At 39.7% G+C, this 21,522-nt stretch overlaps 1 protein-coding gene across 3 annotated transcripts in view; it reads left to right on the top strand.

The window, feature by feature from the left end:
• The window catches only part of LOC131229794 (serine/threonine-protein kinase 1), a 126,020-nt gene extending 107,151 nt beyond the window's left edge, over positions 1-18,869 (top strand). For 2 of the 3 annotated variants that reach the window (XM_058225813.1, XM_058225812.1), the window contains 5 exons: positions 811-958; positions 14,799-15,006; positions 16,694-16,894; positions 16,984-17,069; positions 18,586-18,869. In XM_058225813.1, coding sequence (XP_058081796.1) covers positions 811-958; positions 14,799-15,006; positions 16,694-16,894; positions 16,984-17,069; positions 18,586-18,685 — 743 coding nt within the window. In that variant the 3' untranslated portion in view covers positions 18,686-18,869. The remainder of the gene's footprint in view (positions 1-810; positions 959-14,798; positions 15,007-16,693; positions 16,895-16,983; positions 17,070-18,585) is intronic. The other variant, XM_058225814.1, reaches the window with a different exon arrangement.
• Positions 18,870-21,522: the final 2,653 nt, after the last annotated feature.

The following is a 21,522-nucleotide window of genomic DNA, read 5'->3' as shown; positions in this document are numbered from 1 at the left end:
CCCTTCAACCAGCTGTCAATTGAGTCTAATTTCGAAGTATTTAGAAGTGTTTGATGAAATAATCATCACATACACTCTAAATGTTGTGCATTCAATTTGAATATAGTTGCATTAGTTCGGTCAGGCAATGCATAACTAAGGACCCTATACAAATGAAACCTATTACGAGTGCTTTTTTGAGATGTTATGATTTAAAAGTGTGTTAAGGTCTTTTATAACAATCCATAAAGTTCCATTGAAAATTTCAATCATTTTCCCAATGTTTGCCCATGTTTCGTAAAAAGTGCGATAAATTACCCGATACAAACGATATATCCCATGCGATAACTGATACGTATCTCTATACCAAGGATACGATACATAATGCAATACCGATATTTCGAACACTGGGCAGCACAACAGTCCATTAACTGAACTGTTCATCATATTGGTGTCCCACCTTGCACCAGCAGCAGCCACGGTAGGAAGAATCTCACTGATTGGACAATCTCAAGATTCAACTGTCTGGTTGATCACCTATAATTCCATGTTAAGAGGTAGTCAGTGGGAAGTATTTAATGCAAGAGGGTCTAACAATTGGATGGGTTGTATCATCCATTGCTGCTCCATCTGCTTCATCCATGGTGAGACCACTCAATTTATGACCCAGACATGGACTATCATGCCACATGTCCAATTTGTGTGAGCCAGGCCAAACAATATGTGACTGTGACTTGCTTTTTTTTTTTTTTCCCTACTAATGTAGAAAACATAAGATTCTAATAACTAGTTGGAGCAATCTTTCTGAGATACACAATCTACTACATACAGGCGACTTTGGGACTGTTATAGTTCATGCAGAAGTTGAGACAAACAAGGCAACCATTGAAGAATCAGCTTCTGATGCAAAACAGATCCTGCCCGCAGATATGGATGTCGAAAATTCTGGTGCCCCAGGAGACAAAGCAGCTACTGTCAGGTTTATTGCTCAATACTTACTGCCAGTACATTTAGGCACCTATATCCAAGATAACGTACTTTAAAAGCTTATAATTCAGTAAGATGTTTTATCTGATACGTGCCCTCACATGTTTTTTCATCTACCAAGTCCTTCGAGAATACGTGCCCTCACATGTTTTGTCTGATACGTGCCCTCACATGTTTTTATCTGATACGCTCCCTCACATGTTTCAACAGACATGCATAAGCTTATATTCCCCACATGTACCTTGGGATTTTGATACTCGTTTTTTTTTTTTTTTCCTCTCATCTAAATATGAACGGTGGGGTGTTTCAAGGAACTAGCGTCATGTCTTGCCTCGATACATGGGAATCTGTTGATCAAGTATCCAAGTGCTTCTGGAAGTTCCTTTTTCCCAAAGTCAACATAATCCAAAAATGCCAACATGCCAGTGAGATATGCAGGTTGTTGCTGTGCGTAATGATGATGGAGAAAGCAGGAAATTGAACCACACTTAATGCAGGTCCCATATTCTGCATCGGCCAAAATGCTAATCTCACCTTGTTGGCCACAAATTCCACAATTTTCCATTTGGCACAACATTGAACGTTAGTTGTTGCATAGGATCTTTATTACTTCTGCAATTGTTGTATTGAAATATGGGTTCTTGTTTTGAACCATCCTTTGTGGTAGATAACTTCGATATTGCACTTACATATTTTTTCCTTACTGATTAGGACGTTCGTAGACTTGATATCCATCAATTTCATGGCCAAACCAAAGTCAAACTTTCTCTACAGTAGTCACCTTTGGCTGAGCACAAGCATTGAAGGACCTCATTCTCTAATACATATGTTGATCCAGAATATGTGGGTCAATTTGGGACTGTTATCCCGGAAATTCCTACTTTAAAAATGATCACTAGTTATGCGAAAAGTTTAATCGAGACCATGCAACAAATATGTTTCAATACAATGATGTCGGTGAATTGTACAAGTTTATCAGATTTTATGATATAATGGGTATAACAGTACCGCTTGGATTCCAGCAAAAACAAGTCCAATTGTTACCAACTACATAGCAGCAGGGAATTTACTTCAATTCCTTCCGTTGTGTTGCATAGCTCCCAAATCTTTCTATTACCAGATTGCTAAAATTCCAGTCTGTCCAATCCTTCAAGACAATAACATCGACGAGGTATCTTAATCTTAGCTGCCAGAACCTTCTGTTCAAGGTGCCACTCTAGCAACTTCTTTGGAATTCACTCTCACTCCTGCTTTCTAGAGTCACATTCATATTTATTATTACTTTGGAGTCACTGAAATTTCTCCTGGTCACTATTTTTGAAACTATAATTTTTGACGGCTATGTTTTTTTTTTTTTTTTCCTTTTTTAATGAAAGGTAACAATGATTTTATCAAGGAGTCCCGGGTGAAAGCCTTGAGACTAATAAACCATGGTAGGAAAGTGGTGTGAGAAACAGGATGAGTGTAGCGGAGATAATAACGATAATGGTGGCGACCTGTCGAGAAGAGCCTCTCAATCTCGACAGGAAGGCTTTGGGAAGCAAACAACATCTCTGCGCTCGGAGTCATATAGGAGGGCTGGAAAACAGGGATTTGGCGGATCGGACAAGCGAAAGCTATCAGGATATCTAACGCTATTTGTGGACAATTTCCCAGAAGGATGGATGCCGGTAAACTTCGAGAGGGTTTTTGGGCAAGCAGGTATAGTCATGGAGGTAGTAATACCACGAGATAGGTATTCAGCCTCTCCATGCGGATTTGCCTTTGTTTGAATGTTGCCGAAAGAGGAGTTAGAGAAGGAAGTGCAAATGTTGAATGGAGAAAGGTTTGGAGGGATTAAATTGCGATTCCAGAAAGCAAGATATGGGCTAAAGTTAAAAAACACAGAAGGAGAAAAGCATATGATAACTAAGAAGATGAAGGCTTCAGGAAGGAAGGAAGACAATCAAAAGGGAGTTTCCTTTATATCTCAAGAGTCGGATAAGCTGCATATGGCTAAAGGCGGAGGAAAATCTTACAAAGAAGTGGTGGAGAATTCGTCAAAACATGAGTTAAAGCTTAAGTCAGATGTAGAGGAGTCTCAAAAATCAGGGGAAGAAAAATAGGTATGGAGAGTGCACTCGGAAGAGGGGCCGGAAGTTCATATCCACGAAAAGCTTCTGGCGGAGTCCCTAAAATCATTTAAATATAGTTTAGTTGCTGCAACTTGTTCAGGTACTTTAGATGAAGACATTATGGAATGGCTTGCAACACACTGCATTGGAATGGAAGAAGATATAGTTTTAAAAAGATTCATGGGAAGTTTGCTCCTGCTTTCTCTCACAAGTAGTGAGCTCATCGAATCCGTTCTTGCAGTCAATCCAGTGCATGGAAAAGGTATCATCGTCAACATCCAACGTCGGGAGGAATGGTCCATCCTACTAGGGTGGGAAGAGAAACGGTTCCAATTGTGGAATATCCCAATGGAATTTTGGGCTTCTGAAATCTTTCGAGAGCTAGGAGCATGTGTGGGTGTTGCAGTAGAAATCGACCCAAGAATATAAGACAGTGAGGAGTTGCGGTTTGTGAGAATTAGGATCAAGATACAAAAGATTAATCCAATACCAGAAACAATCAAGATTAAAGTTGGGGCTGTAGTTTTCAAAGTGAAAGTGGTAGAGGAGCTGCTGGAGCAAGAAGCAAACGACACGGAAGAAGGAAGAGAGATCGTCAATGGCGGCGAAAAGGAAACACGGTGAAGATGCATGAACAGAATGCTCTGCCAGACTATTGGACGGTCATGAAAGGCCGTGTCTAAATTCCATTGGCCACAAGAAAAACTCATCAGCAAGATTGATGGAGGGCACGACATCTGGTGGGTTGCAGTAAAAGTCATCGGCGTTGTCAATAGGATTAAATGAAATAGCAAGGAAGGAGGGAACGGGAGTCGATCTAGAGTCAACGCATCTTGAGAAAAATCTAAGATCATTAAATGCGGCACAAGTAGAGGGCGTAAGAGAAATCAGGTCGCACACTCGCTGGCACATGCGAAAGAGATCTCATGTGAGACTATACCTCTCTTTGTCGCATGTGCCCCTAATATCTTATTAGGCAACACGTGAGCTCTTTCCGCAACAAAATCTTGATAATCATTCCCATTTTGACATTCTCGTAGAAGGGGTTTGTGGAGGAAGAACAGTTGAGGCAGGAAACATGCTGATTTCGCTTGGCATCAAAGCAGTTTGCTGAGAGGACTCTGAATTTTCTCAGTTGGTTCCTTAGGAAGAAGAGAGTGGTGAGTCCTGGTGTGAAGCAAGGTGTTCCGTAACGGTAATGGTGGTCGTAACGGCCACCACGTTACCTTTATGATACGGGCATAACGGCTGCTATGGCCATGTAACAGCCGTTGCGGTTTTTTATTTTTTTGAAAAAAACCTCGAAAAACATGTATCTGTCCTGTAATGTTGATTAAAAAGTATGAAAAAACTTGTATCTGCCCCGTAATAGACCATTACGGGGCTGTTATGGCCTTTATAGGGGACGTAACGTGCCGTTAACGACAATTATGGGTCTTTTTTTCCATAATGGTTGTTACGGCCATTACGATCCCGTAACGCGTAACGGCCTTTACAGCACACCATGGTGTGAAGACCTAGAAGAGATTGCGGTTCGACAACAACAGTTGTATATCTTGGCTACGGATGAGATGATTAGCCAATCTTTGCCACAGGAGGCTTCTACACAAGGATCGAAGCAGTCTTTTGAGATGCAAGATCAAATCCCTCAAGCTATCAAACATAGCAGGGCAAAATCAAAATCATCAAATGCCTCGCCACAAACCCTTGGCACAAGAAATGAAGCCCTGGGGAGAGAGGTATCTGAATTGTTAGTAGCTCAGGTAGTGGTTCCACTTGCAGTTAATCGACAAATGATTTCTACGGCAGATAAAGAAGCAGTCATAGAGTTTGCAGATGAGGTCTTTGAGGCTAAAGAAGCAAGTCTTGAGTTTTCTCCTCTTCGTCGTCGAATAGTTAGATATGAAGACTAGGGGCCAAATCAAGTACGGATCCCAATGGATGAGTTACGAGGGATTAACCAATGAACTGGTGTGGTGGTGCTATCACAGGCAGAAGATTTTCGGAGTCCTAACCTTAATGCCACCTTTGGCGATCAATCAACAATCTAAAAATGCAGTTACAACGGGAAATAGGCTGGTGTTTCAGGCAAGCCCCCCTGTAATTCCAAAGATAACTCAATTGCAGAATAAAAGGGTTTCTATGGTGCAAGGTATGAAAAGAATTAACATGGTAACAATGGAGGTGGCTCGATTAATGGGGGTAAGATTTGGGGACAGGCTCGAGGATTATATGGCTTATTTTGAATTTTTGGAGGAAATGGGGAGGCAGTTAATTCCTAAGTAGGTCCTGTTCAGTCTGAGGAATATGATATGTTCAGATGATAATAATCTAAATGGAGCTGAAATAGAGAACATGATGGGTAGGCGTAAACTGAGTTCAGATAGTTTTATATGAAGATAATGACATGGAATGTCAGGGGCATGGGTTCCACACAAAAGCGGAGCCAAATTAAAGATTTATAAGAGATTCAAAATCCAACTGGCAACATTTTGGGAAACTAAGATGAAAGATATATACCAGGAGTTGATAAATTTGGTATGCTGGGGAAAGCAAAAGGATTGGGTAGTTGTGGTTGCGACAAGTTTGGCGGGAGGTACTTTGGTGATTTGTAACTCAACGGTGTGGAATAAAGAGGACAATTGGTTAGGTGACTATTCGGTGTTAGTTGTGTTGAAAGATATCGCATCGGGATTTCCATAGATATTTACAACAGTATATGGGCTGTGTAAACCAAAATTACTTGGTGAATTATGTAATGAGCTGTATAAGTGTCGAAAAAGGATGGGGCTTACTTTGGTGTTTGGGAGGGAACTTCACTGAGGTCAGGTTCATTCACAAGAAGCCCAATGGGGGGCAAACGTCCACAAGTATGAGAAACTTTTCTGATTGGATCTTAAAAAATGAGGTAGTGGACCTTCTGATGGGAGGTGTCAAATTTACATGGTCGAATGGGCGAGCCGAGCTGACCAAGTCCTGGTTAGACAGATTCCTTATATCAAGGAATGGGTGGAGAAGTTTCCAATTATTCATCAAAGCAGTGTGCCTACACCCTTTTCCGATCACTGCTCGATATTGCTTGAGGTAAAGGAGGAGAATTGGGGTTCGCGTCCTTTCAGAATTGATCTAGCTTGGTTAGAGGTAGAAGGGTTTGCAGATAAGGTAGTGGAGTGGTGGACATCTTTTTCAATTTATGGGGGTACGGGCTTCTCGATTATTCAAAAACTTAAATTGCTGAAGAAGAAGATATATGAGTGGAAAGAAAGAGGCTTTGCAAGGTTGGGAGGAGGAAATGTCCATACTTCTTTAGGAAATGTGGAGGCTGGATACTAAAGAAAAGGCAAGGCAATTGTCGGAGGAGGGGAGAGCATGGCGGGAGGTCTATTGCGCGAAATATAATGCTAGATTACGGGAGGAAGAGATTAAATGGAGACAAAGATCGAGGGCATTGTGGCTAAAAGGAGACAAAAACACTAAGTTCTTTCATGTTATTTGCTAGTGCTAGAGTATGCACAAACAATATCTGTAAGGCTAGGGGGAAGGCTAAAATCAGTGGTGCTATAGTGGAGTTTTACAAAAATCTTTTATCCAAACATACTTTGGCATCGTCCTCCTCTTGACAACTTACATTTTGACAATATTCCAGTTGAAGCGGCGGATTCTTTGGAGCAACCTTTCTTAGAGGAAGAAGTCAAGAAAGCAGTGGCAAAGCTGGGTGGTCATAAAGTTCTAGGTCCAGATGGTTTTCCATTAGCGTTCTTGTAGAAATTTTGGGAGATGGTGAGGGGAGATGTACTTCGGTTCATGAATGAATTTTTTCAGGAAGGGTTCATATCGACGGAATTAGGGGCCACGTTCATAGTTTTGATTCCTAAAAAGGAGCTAAAAGCCTAAAAGACTTTCCTCCTATTAGCATGTTAGGAGGCCCATATAAGATATTGGTGAACGTTTTGGCTTCTAGATTTCGGAAGGTGTTGGAGGATATAATTTCGGCTTCTCAAGGGCCTTTTGTGAATGGTATACAAATTGTTGACGGGTCCTTACTAGCTAATAAATATATTAACTCTTGTAAGAGAAGAGGGGATCAAGGTGTAGTTTGCAAACTTGATATCGAAAAGGCATATGATCACGTGGATTGGGTTTTTTCTTGATTACATGCTCCGGAGGTTGGGACGTGAGAGTCGAATGGCGAGGCTGGATCCAAGCGTGTGTAGGTCAGCTAAATTCTCGATTCTGGTTAATGGCTTGCCGAATGGATAATTCTCAACTTCTAGAGGGTTGCGCTAAGATGATATGTTATCTACTCATTTGTTTATAATGGTGATGGAGGCTCTTTGCAAAATGATAGAGAAAAAAATGAGATAGGATGGGTGGAAAGATTCGGGGTGGACAGATCAATTTTTTAGATTTCGCATCTTCAATATGCGGATGATATGCTTTTGTTCTATAACGCGGACATGTTCAATGTGCAAAATCTTTGATTGATCATTGTTAGCTTCAAGGCAGTCTCCAGTTTGAAGGTGAACATTAGCAAAAGTGAGATTCTTGGAGTTAGGCCCCGTTTGTTAAATCTGAAGTCTAAAGCCTGAATCTAAAATCCGAATATGAAGTCTGAATCTAAAGTCAAAAAACTTGTTTGGTAACTATTGCTGAAGTCTGAAGATTAAGTACTTAATTTTAAACAACCTATTTGTTAACAAACGTTTGAAATGTCTGAAATCTGTTAATTTGACACATTTGCCATATCTCCTGTTTGGAAATGTTTTACACTATGAAGAAATTATTTTTTATTAAATAAAATTAAAATCATTCTATTTAATTCAAATAAACTAAAGTGCTTAATAGAAAATTAAAATATCATTATTAAAAAAAAAAAAAAAGATAAAAAATCATTGATTTGCATAAGTATGGTGGCAATTTCTTCTCTCATATTGGACATAATAGTTTGTTCAAAGTCTCTAAATATTCCTTCCACTTCAGGCATATCATTCTTTGATTCGATATTCATCTGTAAAAGAACATTTTCATCATTGTATTGTTGGAAGAGTGGATCGGAGATGGATTCTTTTCTAATGTAGTTGTGTAATGTCATGCATGCAATAACCATGTCTCTTTGCATCGGAAAGGAATATGGTGCCATCCGCTTCAAAATTGCAAAATGCATCTTCAACACGCCAAAAGCCCTTTCGATTACATTCCGTAACTTCGCATGCATATGATGAAGATCCTCCTCTTTACTAGTAGGCCACTCACCACTACTAAAGTCACCCAACCAATACCGAACATTATGGTATGGTGCCATAAATCCTTTTGTGTGAGTGTAAGCAACATCAACCATATAATATTTATCTACATAAAAACAAATGACATTTTTAGCAAATTTTCAAGTTATAATTTTACTAAGTTATATGAAAAAACATATTAAATATTACCAAGAGGGAGCAATGGAAATTTTTTGGTTGGATTAAACACAACATTTATAAGAACCCTTGAATCATGTGCCACTCCTTCCCATCCAGCTATGACATATGTAAAAATTATATTAAAGTCACAGATGGCCATAACGTTCTGAGCACATTCACCCCTTCCTCTTCCTTTTTAAGGTATTTGTTTATCTGCCAGGATACATGCAGGAATGAGGGTTCCATCTAACGCACCAACAACACCCTAAACATTAAAGGTAAATGTTAACTGTTATGGATAAAAAGGGACTGACTGAGTATGATCTATGTGAGAGAAACTACAGCGTCCCTAGAGGGACAATCCAGCTCTGACAGCCAGACCCAAGCCCTGTGAACGACCTGACACTCCATTTATCGTTGAAGAAATCCAAGCTCCTAACGAGCTCTTACCAACTAAGGAACTACTACATTGGTCAATACGCATCGAGGTCGACCTTAATTGTGACCCGACATCCAATTCAGGATGGCCTCGGACCTTCAACCTCAAGGTCGGCATCATCTGGTTGACCTCGACCATCTAGTGCAACCTCCCCAAGTTCCGACCAGTTGATCTTATCGCTAAGGTTATTCTAAGATCTCTGCCGGGGATCTCGGAAGATAGCTACTTGCCAAGCAGGAGAGCTTTCCATCCAAGGAGGGCATCCCATGGCTATAAATAGAGGTCTAGTCTACAGAGAAAGGTACACACAAAAAAACTCTAACACACATAGACCCAGATTCCCTATTTGACTTTGGCATCAGAGGGTCCCCTGTCTTCGCCAGGGTCTCCGTTGGTGTTTCATTGGTGTAGGACTTCGAAGGTGTAGCTAGGACGACCAGAAGACAACATCAACAGTAACCATTGAGTATAATGCTTCAATTAGAAGTAAATATATTTGTATTTTTTTATATGGAGTTTTACCTTAAATATTTGCTGAAGATGTCGGTGTGTTCTGATTTCTTGAACATTTTGATCAAATGATGAAGTGACAATCATCTACTTGGTAAATTTTAACATAGCAAATAATACATTTTGCAAGAAGTTCCTACACTGGAAACATAGGTGGGGCCGATGTGATGTTTGTGAAAAATCTACCCTGTCAATTGGTTTTGTGAGATCATGTTAGGACCTGAGACCAAAAGTGAGCAAGATCCAAGACTCAAGTGGACCGCACTAAAGGAAAAGGTGGGTAGGGAAATTCCTACAGTTGAAACCTTTATGGGGTTGACAGTGATGTTTAAATGCCATCCATACCATTCATAACGTCATCCCTACTGGGATGAATCATAACACAAATATTACCATGATTCAAAACTTCTGTGGCCCCACGAATATTTCAAATGTGGATGTTCAATCCTCACGTTTTCGGCCCACTTGAGTATTGGATCTAGCTCACTTTCAGTCCCATGTCCTAAAATAAACTCACAAAACGGATGGGCGGGGTGGATTTCTCACAAAAATCAAGGTGGGCCCCACCTACGTTTCCAGCGTAGGAACTTCTAAAAAAGGCTTTCGTGGGAAATCTCGCCCTAGCAATGTAGTGTATCTAGATGGGGAATTGTTTACTGACGTTGCCACATTGAGGTGGCTATTAAACAGTGTTATGTGGCCCATCATAATGTACATGTTTTATTTTATCCATGTCGTCCATCCATTTTTTCAGATCATTTTAAGGAATGATCTACAAAATGAGGAAGATCCCAATTTCATATGGACTGGACCATAGGAAATAGTGGAGATTGAATGCCCACTATTAAAAGCTTTGTGGGGACAAAATCAATTCTAGATGAACCTAATATTTGTGTTTTCCCTTCATCCATGTTTGTGTGACCTAAACAATAAGTTAGATGGTAAATAAACATTACAGTGGGCCTAGGAAGTTTTTAATGGTGTGCATTCAATCACCATTGTTTTCTTGTGGTGTGGTCCACATTAGATTTGGATCTATCTCATTTTAAAGCCAATACATTAAAATGATCAGAAAAAAATAGATGAATGGTGCAGATAAAACACATTATGGTGGGGCACAAAAAGCATTGCCGAATCCCGCCTCACCATTGGCAGCGTCAGTGGGCAATATGCATGGATGCATATTTCATGCAAAAGCCTTTCAAATCAAGTTTTTACGCAAGGATTCTGGGTGGGCCCACTACGATATTTATGAGAAATCCAACCGGTCCATTCATTTTTCAAGCTCATTTTAGGATATGTGACCAAAAATAAGGTGGATCCAAAACTCGAGTGGGCCACACGAGAGGAAACTGTGGGGAATTAGGGACCACCATTGAAATATTTATATGGCCACAAAAGTTTTGTATCTGTCTATGTTTTTGGTGTTTTCACTTCATCTCAGTAAAAATGACCTTATAAACGGTTTGGATGGCGTATAAACATCAAGGTGGAGCATAAGAAGGTTTCAACGGGAGGCATTCCTTTCCCACTGTTTCATCTCGTATGGCCCACTTGAGTTTTGGATCCTCTTCATTTTTGGTCACATGTCCTAAAATAAGCTCGAAAAATGGATGGATGGGTTGGATTTCTCTTAAACATCACAGTGGACCCCACCTTACATTCCAGCACACTAACCTAGTGGGAAAGTCCGCAAACTATTCAGAAGAGAAAAAATCTCCTTAGTAACTTGAGGATGGGTAATTTTGGAAGTAATTTTTTTTTTAATATACAAGAATTCATGGAGCGCATTTCATATTCACCATTAAGTCAGACCCCTGTCGCTGAAAAAATTCAATGAAAAATCCTGTAGCGCTTTCTGAATTCAGCGTTAACAAACAACACCTAATACGAATCATTTTCTCAATTCTTCATTAAGTAATATTTTTCAGAGTTAACAAATAGGCCCTTAGTCTCTCTAAAGAAGAAATTCAACATTTTACGTCCACCATTGGTTGTAGGGAGGGGTCCTTTCCAACCACTTAGGGCTTCTGCTTTGCATTGGTAAAACGGAAAAACATGTGGGACACAGTCATTGAGCGATGTGAAAGGAGGATGTCCAAGTGGAAATCGAGATATCTATCTATGGGTGGGAGAATGATTTTCATTCAAGCGTTAGTGTTGAATCTTCCAGTTTATTTTTTGTCCTTATTCAAGTGCCCAGAGTCGGTATTAAATGTTTTGGAAAAGCGAAAGAAGGATTTTATTTATTTATTTATTTATTTATTTATTTTTTTGTGGAAAGGTTTAGAAGAGAAACACAAGTTTCATCTTATGAAGTTAGAAGAGTTGTGTATACCATCCAGACCAAGGAGGAGCGGATTTGAAAAAGTTAGAGGAGATGAACTTAGCGTTGCTAGGGAAATGGGTGTGGAGGTTTGGGGTAAACGGGGGAGCTAGATGGAGGGTGACTATAGGAAGGAAATATGGGATAGATGATAATGGGTGGTGGACCAAATCTTCTTCTTTGTATCAAGCTTCTTATTTATATGGAAGTCGGTGGCATCCTTAAAACAAAGGATTTGGGAAGGGATAGGATTCGAGTTGGGGAGCGAAAAAATATTCATTTTTGGGAGGATAGGTGGATAAGGAACAGTAATTTGAGCACTAGCTTTCGAAGGATAGCAGGGTTAGCAACGGAAGCAAACATAAAGATTAGTAGTTGCTTCTCATGGAGGGGCAATGAAGTAATTTGGGCTCCCCCGTGCAGAAGGAACCTCGATGAAGAAGAATTTCATGAATTTACAAGGCTTCTTCAAGTGTTGGAAAAGGTCTCCCCGGTCACTTCAAGTACGAATTCATTACGATGGTTAAAAAATAAATCGGGAAAATTTTCAATTAAATCATTGTATCGAATCCTAAGCGAAGATGGGGAAAATGAAGAGATATATTTGATGACATATGTATGGCAATATGGTGCTCCGTTGAAGGTGGCGGCTTTCAATTGGCTTGTTGGGAGGAACAAACTGCTAACTATCGAGAATCTCTGCACGAGGAATATGGTTCTTCGAAATGTATGCCTTCTCTGTTTCCAGAATGCGGAATTAGTGAATCACATGTTCCTTCATTGTCCTTTCTCAAGGGGTGTGTGGGATCTTTTTTTTCCAACTTTTCGGGGTTCTTTGGGTGCGCTCTTGGGCTCAATAGATAACTTTCTTCTATAATGGCAAGAAGGTGGTTTAGGAAAATCAGAGAAAAGGATATGGATGCTAAGTTGTTTAGTAGGGTTATGGGCATTATGGCTAGAATGGAATGGTCGATGTTTCAAGACAAGAAGGGGAAAGCGAAATATGTTTTTAGGAGGGCTAAAACTTTTGTTATAGAATGGATGTCGAGGTCAGATAGTTTGTTCCAATTCTCGTCGGGTTGGTAGCAGTGTTGTTTTCTTTTGTTCATTCTATTCTTTTGTACATTTTGGCTGCGGCCTTTTAATGAAATTATCATCTTTTTGAAAAAAAAATAAAATAAAATTATTTTATTAAAAAGAACACTAAGATGGAGTAAAACTGCAAACTAAAAAGGAAAATTACTCTCAGCCCATTCCACAACCAAAAACCCATCGCCCTCCTCGAAACCCTCTCAACACTATTGCTAACATTACAAAAGCATCTTGATTCCTTTATTCTCATAAAAGCCCAAAGGACAGCCAGCACACTTTGCATCCACGGGGCCCTATACTGCTTCTGAAGACCCACACCATGCCAAGCCATAAGAAGGCCTCCAACAAAACTTGGCATAGTCCATGAAATGTGGAAGCTCCTAAGGAAACCAAACCACACTTGATGTGCAAACAGACAATGAATGAAGAGTTGGTTGATCGTTTCGACATTTGCCATACACATAAGATAGTTATTCATCATTCTTTTAACATTATCCAAGGTCAGAACCCTATCCCTTCCGACAAGCCAACCGAAAGCTGCAATCTTTGAGGGAGCTCCATATGACCACAAACACTGTGTTTGCACAATGCCCCCTTCCCTACTTTGCTCTTGCATTTCATAAAAAGAACATATGGAAGAGCATTCAAATTTGTCCATCCACTAGATCATCTTATCCAGATCCTCACTAACCTGGTGGCACAGATGAATGCGACCTAGTAGCAACACAAACTCGTCCACTTATTCATCGCTAAGAGATCTACAGCATGAGAGGGACCACACAACAGACTTTGCGCAATAAGAATAGCAATGTGCAACCGGAATATTGCGGATCGTAGACAAACAGGCAATCATCAGAACAAATCTTGCAAGAGGGCATCGCCAATCCAAACATTCTTCCAAAACTGGATTTCTTCCCCATTCCCAAGTGACAAGCCAATCCGCTTAAGGAACTTTGCCTTCACAGCTGTGACCCCCTTCTACATCGTCGAAGCTTTGTACATGGATGAGTCCTTACTGCACTATCCTCCCTCGTTACAGCCGAATTACTAGCAATAGATTCCCTCCATAGCACACCCTCTGTCCCAAACCTCCACTACCACTTCCCCAAGAGAGCCAGGTTAATTCACCATAAACCTTTTATACCTGCACCTCCCCTATCATAACATTTGCACCCCTCCTCCCAAGACAATAGGTGGAATTTGTTCTCCTCTTCTGTGCCCTACCATTGAAACTTGCAACTTAGCCTCTTTAACCTTTTCGAACACCACCTTCAGGCATAGATGACATTGATATATATGTATGTGTGTGTATGTGCTTGTTTGTGTACAATTATATCTATATGATTCCGTGGTAACATTTTTACCAAAATTACAGTAAAAATGTTGTGGGGCCCACTGTGATGTGTTGATGACTTCCAATCAGTCCATCATATGCACCTGGCTTGCTTTGCCCAGGGCCCAAAAATCAATCCAAAAGTATGGTGAGCCACATGGTAGGAAACAATTTGCGAGGAATGCCCACCATTTATCCCCAATGGGACCCACTGGAGTGTCGAAATGGCCTGATGGGCATAGGATCCCTTCATCTAGGGCAAATGCTTCAAATGAATGGGTTGGATGGCATATACAAAACCCAGTGGACCCTCCATAGAATCAAGGGTGGATGTCACTACTCATCTGTTTCCATGTTGTGTGGCCCTTTTGAGTCACAGACCGCTGTGATTTTTAGGCGTATACCAAATGAAGGGCAACACATCTGATGTTCAGAGTGGATTCATGAACATGTCATGGTGGGGCCCAGAAATGATTTCACTGTAATTTCTGTGAAAGTGTTCTCATAGAAAATTTTCCCTGAACTCACACACAAATATGGTACTCATGCATCTACCTTTTTGTTTTTTGAAAGTGTTGATCTATTTAATTTCTACAATGCACTTCAATTATGTCAGAATGGAACAAATGACTAGTAACATTCACAACAGTTTCCCAGATGCAGAACTGAATCCAAATGCACAAGGCATTCAAGGGACATTGCCTTCTGCACATCAATCTCCTGCACAGAATCTGAAGATGGACAGCCTTTCGCAGTTACAGGGTCGAAGCAGCACTTTGAAGAGTGCAACCAGTAGTCGGAATGCCTTTGCACTGCAAGATAAGGTGGTTTATATTCCCATTTAAGCCATTTTCTGTCAAAAGAACTCCCAAGTGATGCTGAGTTTGAAATCAAATAACACCCAACTCTCCCAGAAATGACTAGTATATTTATCTTTCAAAAAAAAATAAAAATGACAGTTATCCTATGGAAAAGAAAATGAAATTTTGAAAGAATTTTGCTAGGGTAAGATTTTGAATCCTATTCTCACACCACGTGCCACATTGCATATATATGCAAGATCCTGGCTGTTAAAAATATGGGCCTTGGTCTTGGAACCAGACCAGTCCTCCCAGGTGGGTCACATATTTACAAGAAAATGATGGTGAAGCAATGACCTCAGTCCATGTCTAATAACGTGGATCAGATCAGCCTGATTTTCTGCTCACAATACATTCACGTTGGGCCATGACATGAACCAAGGGTTGCAATTTCTCCTCCCATGTGTTGTCTATTTGCATAAGGGCCACTGGAAGAACAACCTGGATCTCACATAAGCAGGTGGTGAGTGTAGTATCAGAGAACCTAATCTCTTAAGCAGATCAACAATGACCTTGGGCCACACCTAATAATGTGGATGACCCAATTTATGATCAGATCAGCCTGATTTTCTGCTCACAATGGATTCATGTTGGAGGACATGAACCGAGGGTTGCAATTTCTCTTCCCATGTGTTGTCTTGGGGCTCACATGTTTATTTGCAAAAGGTCCACATGAAGAACAATCTGGATCTCGCACAAGCAGGTGGTGAGGGTAGTATCAAAAAAAAAAAGGGTAGTATCAAAGACCCTAATCTCTTAAACAGCCTTAGCTATGGCTGTCAACAGGTCAGGTCCTATAGTACCTGTGCCAGGCTAACTGGGTCCAGGTCTTGTTGGGTCCAGGTCTCGTTCTTGAAGACCTAGAGTAATCGATTGATTGGCTTGGAGAGGAAACCAGGGAAAAGCCTTGGATGGTTTAAAGCTGTCTGTTTGTTTTCAAAAGTGAGAGATTTTTTGTCAAGTTCGCCTTAACTATCTATTCTGTGAAGGGCTCATACTGATCAATTGGACTGGGTGAAAGAACCAGTGCGTTCTTTTTAACCTTATTGTCAGTTGAGTTCACTATAAAAATGTTCTAAAGATAAAACTAAGATAAAACAGAGCATTGAAAATATAAAGAATGAGCAAAGGAACCTGGTTCAGATCGGGTTTGGGTACCCATCAGATACCAATTGGGTCTTTTGATCTAGGTTTATAGTTGGTTTGACTCAAATATGAAAATTTACATGGGCCCGCTCAATTGGATGGCTTTAGATCACACACGCATGTACCACTTTGACACATGTGTGGTGTGTAAACGGGTTCACTTACTTGCCGGGATACCTTATTCCATTCCTAGAATAAACTATATATATATATATATATATATATATATATATATATATACAACTCCATTAAAACTAACTAGACTGACCCAAACCTGACTGGACCCGAGTTTAACCAGGTCCCAAAAGCTGAGATCTGAACCCAACTCAATGATTTGACAGGGTCCAAATAATTGGACCCAGACCTGTTAAAATCAGGTCGGGTGCATTGGGTACACGCGGATCTGGGTAGTCATTGACAGCCCTAGTGTCGCAAGCTCAATATTCAAGAGAAGATGCGGCATGCATGATTTAAAGGCTTATGAATTATTCTGTTGCCATTGTAGCTGTGGTCCATTTATGCAGCAGGAAATACGGTACCGATACCATTCTTGAAAGCTACAGACATATCTCCTCTGGCTTTGGTGTCGGACAATATACTTGGAGGTAGAGAGCCAAATAACAGTGGCACTGTTGCCCTTGAAGCGGTTCAGGAGCTTTTCAGCGGTGACGGGCAGGCTAAAAAAGGCCGAAGGGGACAAAACGAGGTTCTTCAGCCACCTTAAATCTGTTTATCTCATAGCCATGCCGTGGGTTTTAATTTCTTGAATCTTCTTTTCCGCATGATTTGCTGCAGATGCCCCTTCCCCCCAGTGTATATCAGAGGCTGACTACCAGTTCGACGCTATTGAATCTGGCTCAGGCTTTAGCTTATCATAAAACGTATGAAATTTTCTGTTCACTTCATGTCTTACATCCATGTCTATCATGTGCAAGTTAGAATCCATATGTATCCACAAAAACCTAATAATTAGCTTGCGAACAAATGAAAGGGCTGTTGATAAAGCTCATTCTAGGCTTATCTTCTGACCAGCATGTTTCCTAAAGAGGGATTGAAGAGTCCTGCCTGTAGATCTGGTACTCATGTTCAAGTCACTAGTGTTGATATGATGAGCCCCACATGGAAGGTTGATACTTGATGCTCCAAAACTCTCCCAGATTGAAACATCCTATCCTTTGATGAGAGTGGCCATAGAAACAGACGTTAAGAAGAAAAGCAGCTAAGCTCCACATTCTGCTCTAAAAAGGCCAAAGGTCAATGTATTGGGATCTTCAAATCTGAAGGACTTTTAAGGGCATCCCCCACATGTTGTCAAGCTCATCATACCAATAGTCTCAATAACCAAACCATGTCCCTCGCATGGACAGAATTGGAAGCCTCAGAGACCTAGACCCTTCAAAATAAGTGACATCCCTCTGTCCTTGGAGTGGAGTATCTGTATGCATGCTCTGGTCACATGGCATGGGTCCCAGTGTGACGAATATTGCCGAGATATCATAAATCGTGACATTTTTGCAGCAAATTTATTAACAATATTACCATGATAATATCATGAGATTTTCAAAATCTTGGTTGCTTTTAACTTCTCGTGATTTTATTGTGAAATCATCGTGATATATTACTGGATAAATATCTAAAAGCTTAAATCAAATCATCATTATGCCAATTTTAAAATTTCAAGGCCATTCATTAATTTATAATAAATAATTTTAAATATTTTATTTTCAGAGAGTTTTTGTTGATGTTATCGTGAGAAAAACGTCAAAATCTGAAAATCTCCCAAGAAATTCCCATGCCAAGACATTGCTTAGAATGAGTTGTCACTATGATGGGTTCTAACTTCTAACCATTTGGAGCAGGTGGAGAGCTTATCTTGCATCACCTTCAAAAGTTCTTGAAGAATGAACATGTTCACACCATAGTTTTAAAACTCTGGGCGTCAATGAGAATTTGAGCCAAGTCCTCATGAAACTCGATTTTGAGAGTGACTCAGTCTCGACATGGTGTGACTTGTTGAGTCAGCTCGATGACTCGATCAACTCACCACGACTCAAACCAAGAGTGACTTTATAAAAAGTAAGAGGGAGAGTTTTAACCGGGGACCCTCTCTAAGAACAGCTGACGTCTCTATCCAGCATGCCAGTATGCCAATGCTGCCTATTTGTCATTTCTTCAAGCTGTTTATATTTTATCTTATAGAGGACATCATTTTTTTTAATAAAAATCATTAAAACAATTAGTTAGATATCAAGTCAAGTAAAGACTCAACTGAGTCTTCGAGTCTGCCTGACCTGGCTGGCATCGAGTTGAGTCGAATTTTCAAACTATGGGTTGCCTTTTCCTGAATATATCATCATCAATGCATTTGTGATTCCTTTCATGTTTCATTTGTTGCAGGTGCTATGAGGAGATGCCACTCCAAGAGCTGCAAGCAGCACAGGAGCAGCAGACAATTCAGAACCTGTGTGATACCCTACGGACTATTTTGCGGTTGTAGCCGCACCTACATGTAGGCTATTTGTGTATTTGTTGTCTACGTATTCTTTAATTATTTGTCTCCCGCTTGTTAGATGAGCTGGTAGAGTCTGTGTAGTGTGTTTGTGTGATCCAGGGTTCAATCCCTGGTAATGTTACCTTTCAAAAAAAATATATTTTATTTTAGTTTAATTTAGTGATGAACATCCAATTCAGGTTATATGTTGTTTCGGTTGCTTCTTTACACGTACGAATTCACATGAATACACACACACACACACACACATATATATATATATATATATACACTGGGAGCGCTACTTAAATTTAACTATGGCCAATGACCCTGACATGTGGCACAAGTGTGAAGCGTCAAAGTTTCCTAAACTGTCAGGCACAGCAAACTCTAGAAGTCGAGTGAGACACTTCCATTCACGACTACAACATTTAATCGAATAGATTAAAAAAATGAAAAAATAAAAAATATATATATATATATATATATATATATATATATATATATATATGACGAAAGCATTAAAGAAAGGAAATTAGAAAAGAATATTCACAGTTCCAATAAGATCAATTACAAGTAAGCTGAACTTTAAAAAATAAAATAAAAAATGTTGATTAAAAAACATCAATTTTCATTTTTCATACATAATCCTCTCAAGAAATAATAGTTTGAATGAACAGCAGTCTCTCTTAAACTATTAACACTGCGGTCTTGGCGTCGATTCCCTTAGTGGGGGTAGCCAACCGTGAAGTGTGAACTGACAGTGGGTGTACGTAAGGGTCTATTTGGATTCGTGTATAGAGCTGTATTGCATTGTTATTCAATACGGCAGAAGTAGGGATGGTCTGACCATCAACACTATCAAAATTCAAAATTAACTGTCAGAAGCACAACGCAAGCAAGACTAAATCCTATAGCATCCAAACCCATCCAACCATAACATTTATACAGGAAATTTAAGAAAGAAAAGTTTAAAAAAAAAACAAAAAAAACAAAAAAACAAAAAAACAGTTTCATCAAGAACCCATAACCAAAGTATCAAAAGGAAAGTTTTTTTTAAAATGAACCACTGCATTCAAGGAGTTTTTGCACCCACTCCTTACACCTCTCGTGGCACATCTTCATGAAAAATCCGGCACTGACAAGGTTCCCCTGCATCATCCGTTCAACACGTAGTTGATCCTCAGGGTTGAGTCCCTCTACCTCTTCAAGTATGCTTAGGATTTTTTGGACTCGGGTCATTTTCTTGCCATGGGACATTGTAATAATGAGGGACTTCACGGCATCAGCCACCTCACCCATTCGGTCCCCGATTACATCACTCAGTTTGTCCCTTTTTGGACGGGACAAGCGGGTTGCGGTAGAATGACAGATCGTTGTATCTGTCAATATGTTTGCCATGCACCCTTTCGGCGAATGGGTGAGACTACAAAAATTTGAATTACATTGTTACAAACCCATTGTAACGAATAAAACTAAATAAAGAAAATAACAAATAATTTTTGAAAATTTACTTACAACTATGTACCCATCCCAGACTTCGTCTGTCGTCATCACTATTTTGTTTTCACTGTCCTATCCAAATCCGGAGGCATTTAGCATGTCTTGCACGGCCCAAAAGAATCTTTTTAACGTTCGCAATCGATTAGAAATATGTTTGTTCTCAAGATCAATACCACATCTATCAGAAATTTTTGTTATGGTAGCCTTATAAGCCTTTGGTTTGAATCTCATATTACTTTTCCTCCCGAGGTTTACTTGTTCTTCTAGTGCATCAACTAATGCATTCTTCATATGGTCTGTCCATTGAATCCGCCCAGTTTTTCTACCAACTGAACGTTTGCTTTTGTTGCCACTTGTCAGATTTTTCCTACTAGGGCTACCAATAAGCTTACTTGGTGATGCTGTGTTTTTTTTTTTGGGGAGCATGTCTCACGTCCCGGGGAACCCGTTTCAATCAAACACTTTTTTCTCTTGTATATACTTCTTAAGAAATTCATATTACCTACGCATTAGTAACATTTAATGGGAATAGAAATAGTTAAAATAATAACTTAATTACAATTTAAACGAAACCACATAAAATAAAGATTAAGGCATCTTGAAATATAATAGGACAGCTACTGTTAACCCGGCATGCAATCAATATTAAATTTAGTGTCATGGAAAATATCCATGCATGATCAAGTAACTATCAGATCCAAAAAAAATCCAGTTCAAAATCCCACCAAGTAAACACAAATTTTTAAAATAAAACAATTTGCTGTTACACAAACAGCATAATACATAAACAGAAGCAAGGCGTAGTCAATGATGCTGTCGGGTCCGAGGCAGACTGTCATCCCACATCCTATCTGCGATGTCATCCCTTTTTTTCGTTCACTCTTCTCTTGCTTTATTTGCCACACGAGATAAAACACAATCTTCTTTGGTCGTACTTACGTCTACAGGAGATGGTAATATTTCATCAGTACTGTCTGTAATATCCTCAACTATTTCTGTAAATCCGTCTTTACCACATACACGGATGAAGTTGTGTATTACACAACATGCTATAACAATCTTTACTTAAGTTTTAAAATTGAACTGTAGTACTACACGGAGTATAGGGAAATGGCGTTTCAAGAATCCAAAACAACATTCAATGACATTTTGTAGTTGTAATGACAATAATTGAATAGTTCTTTCTTATTTGCAGGCTTTCGTCTAGTACGAAACTCATTTAAATGATATCTGACACCTTGATAAGGTGCTATAAATCCAGGGGAATGCGCATAACTCGCATCAACGACATAGTACTTCCCTACATAAACCAACGTATGGGTATTACAAATCTATACATT

The sequence above is a fragment of the Magnolia sinica genome, chromosome 16 (assembly GCF_029962835.1).
Source record: "Magnolia sinica isolate HGM2019 chromosome 16, MsV1, whole genome shotgun sequence".
NCBI lineage: Eukaryota > Viridiplantae > Streptophyta > Magnoliopsida > Magnoliales > Magnoliaceae > Magnolia > Magnolia sinica.
This window is presented reverse-complemented; position numbering and strand designations above follow the sequence as displayed.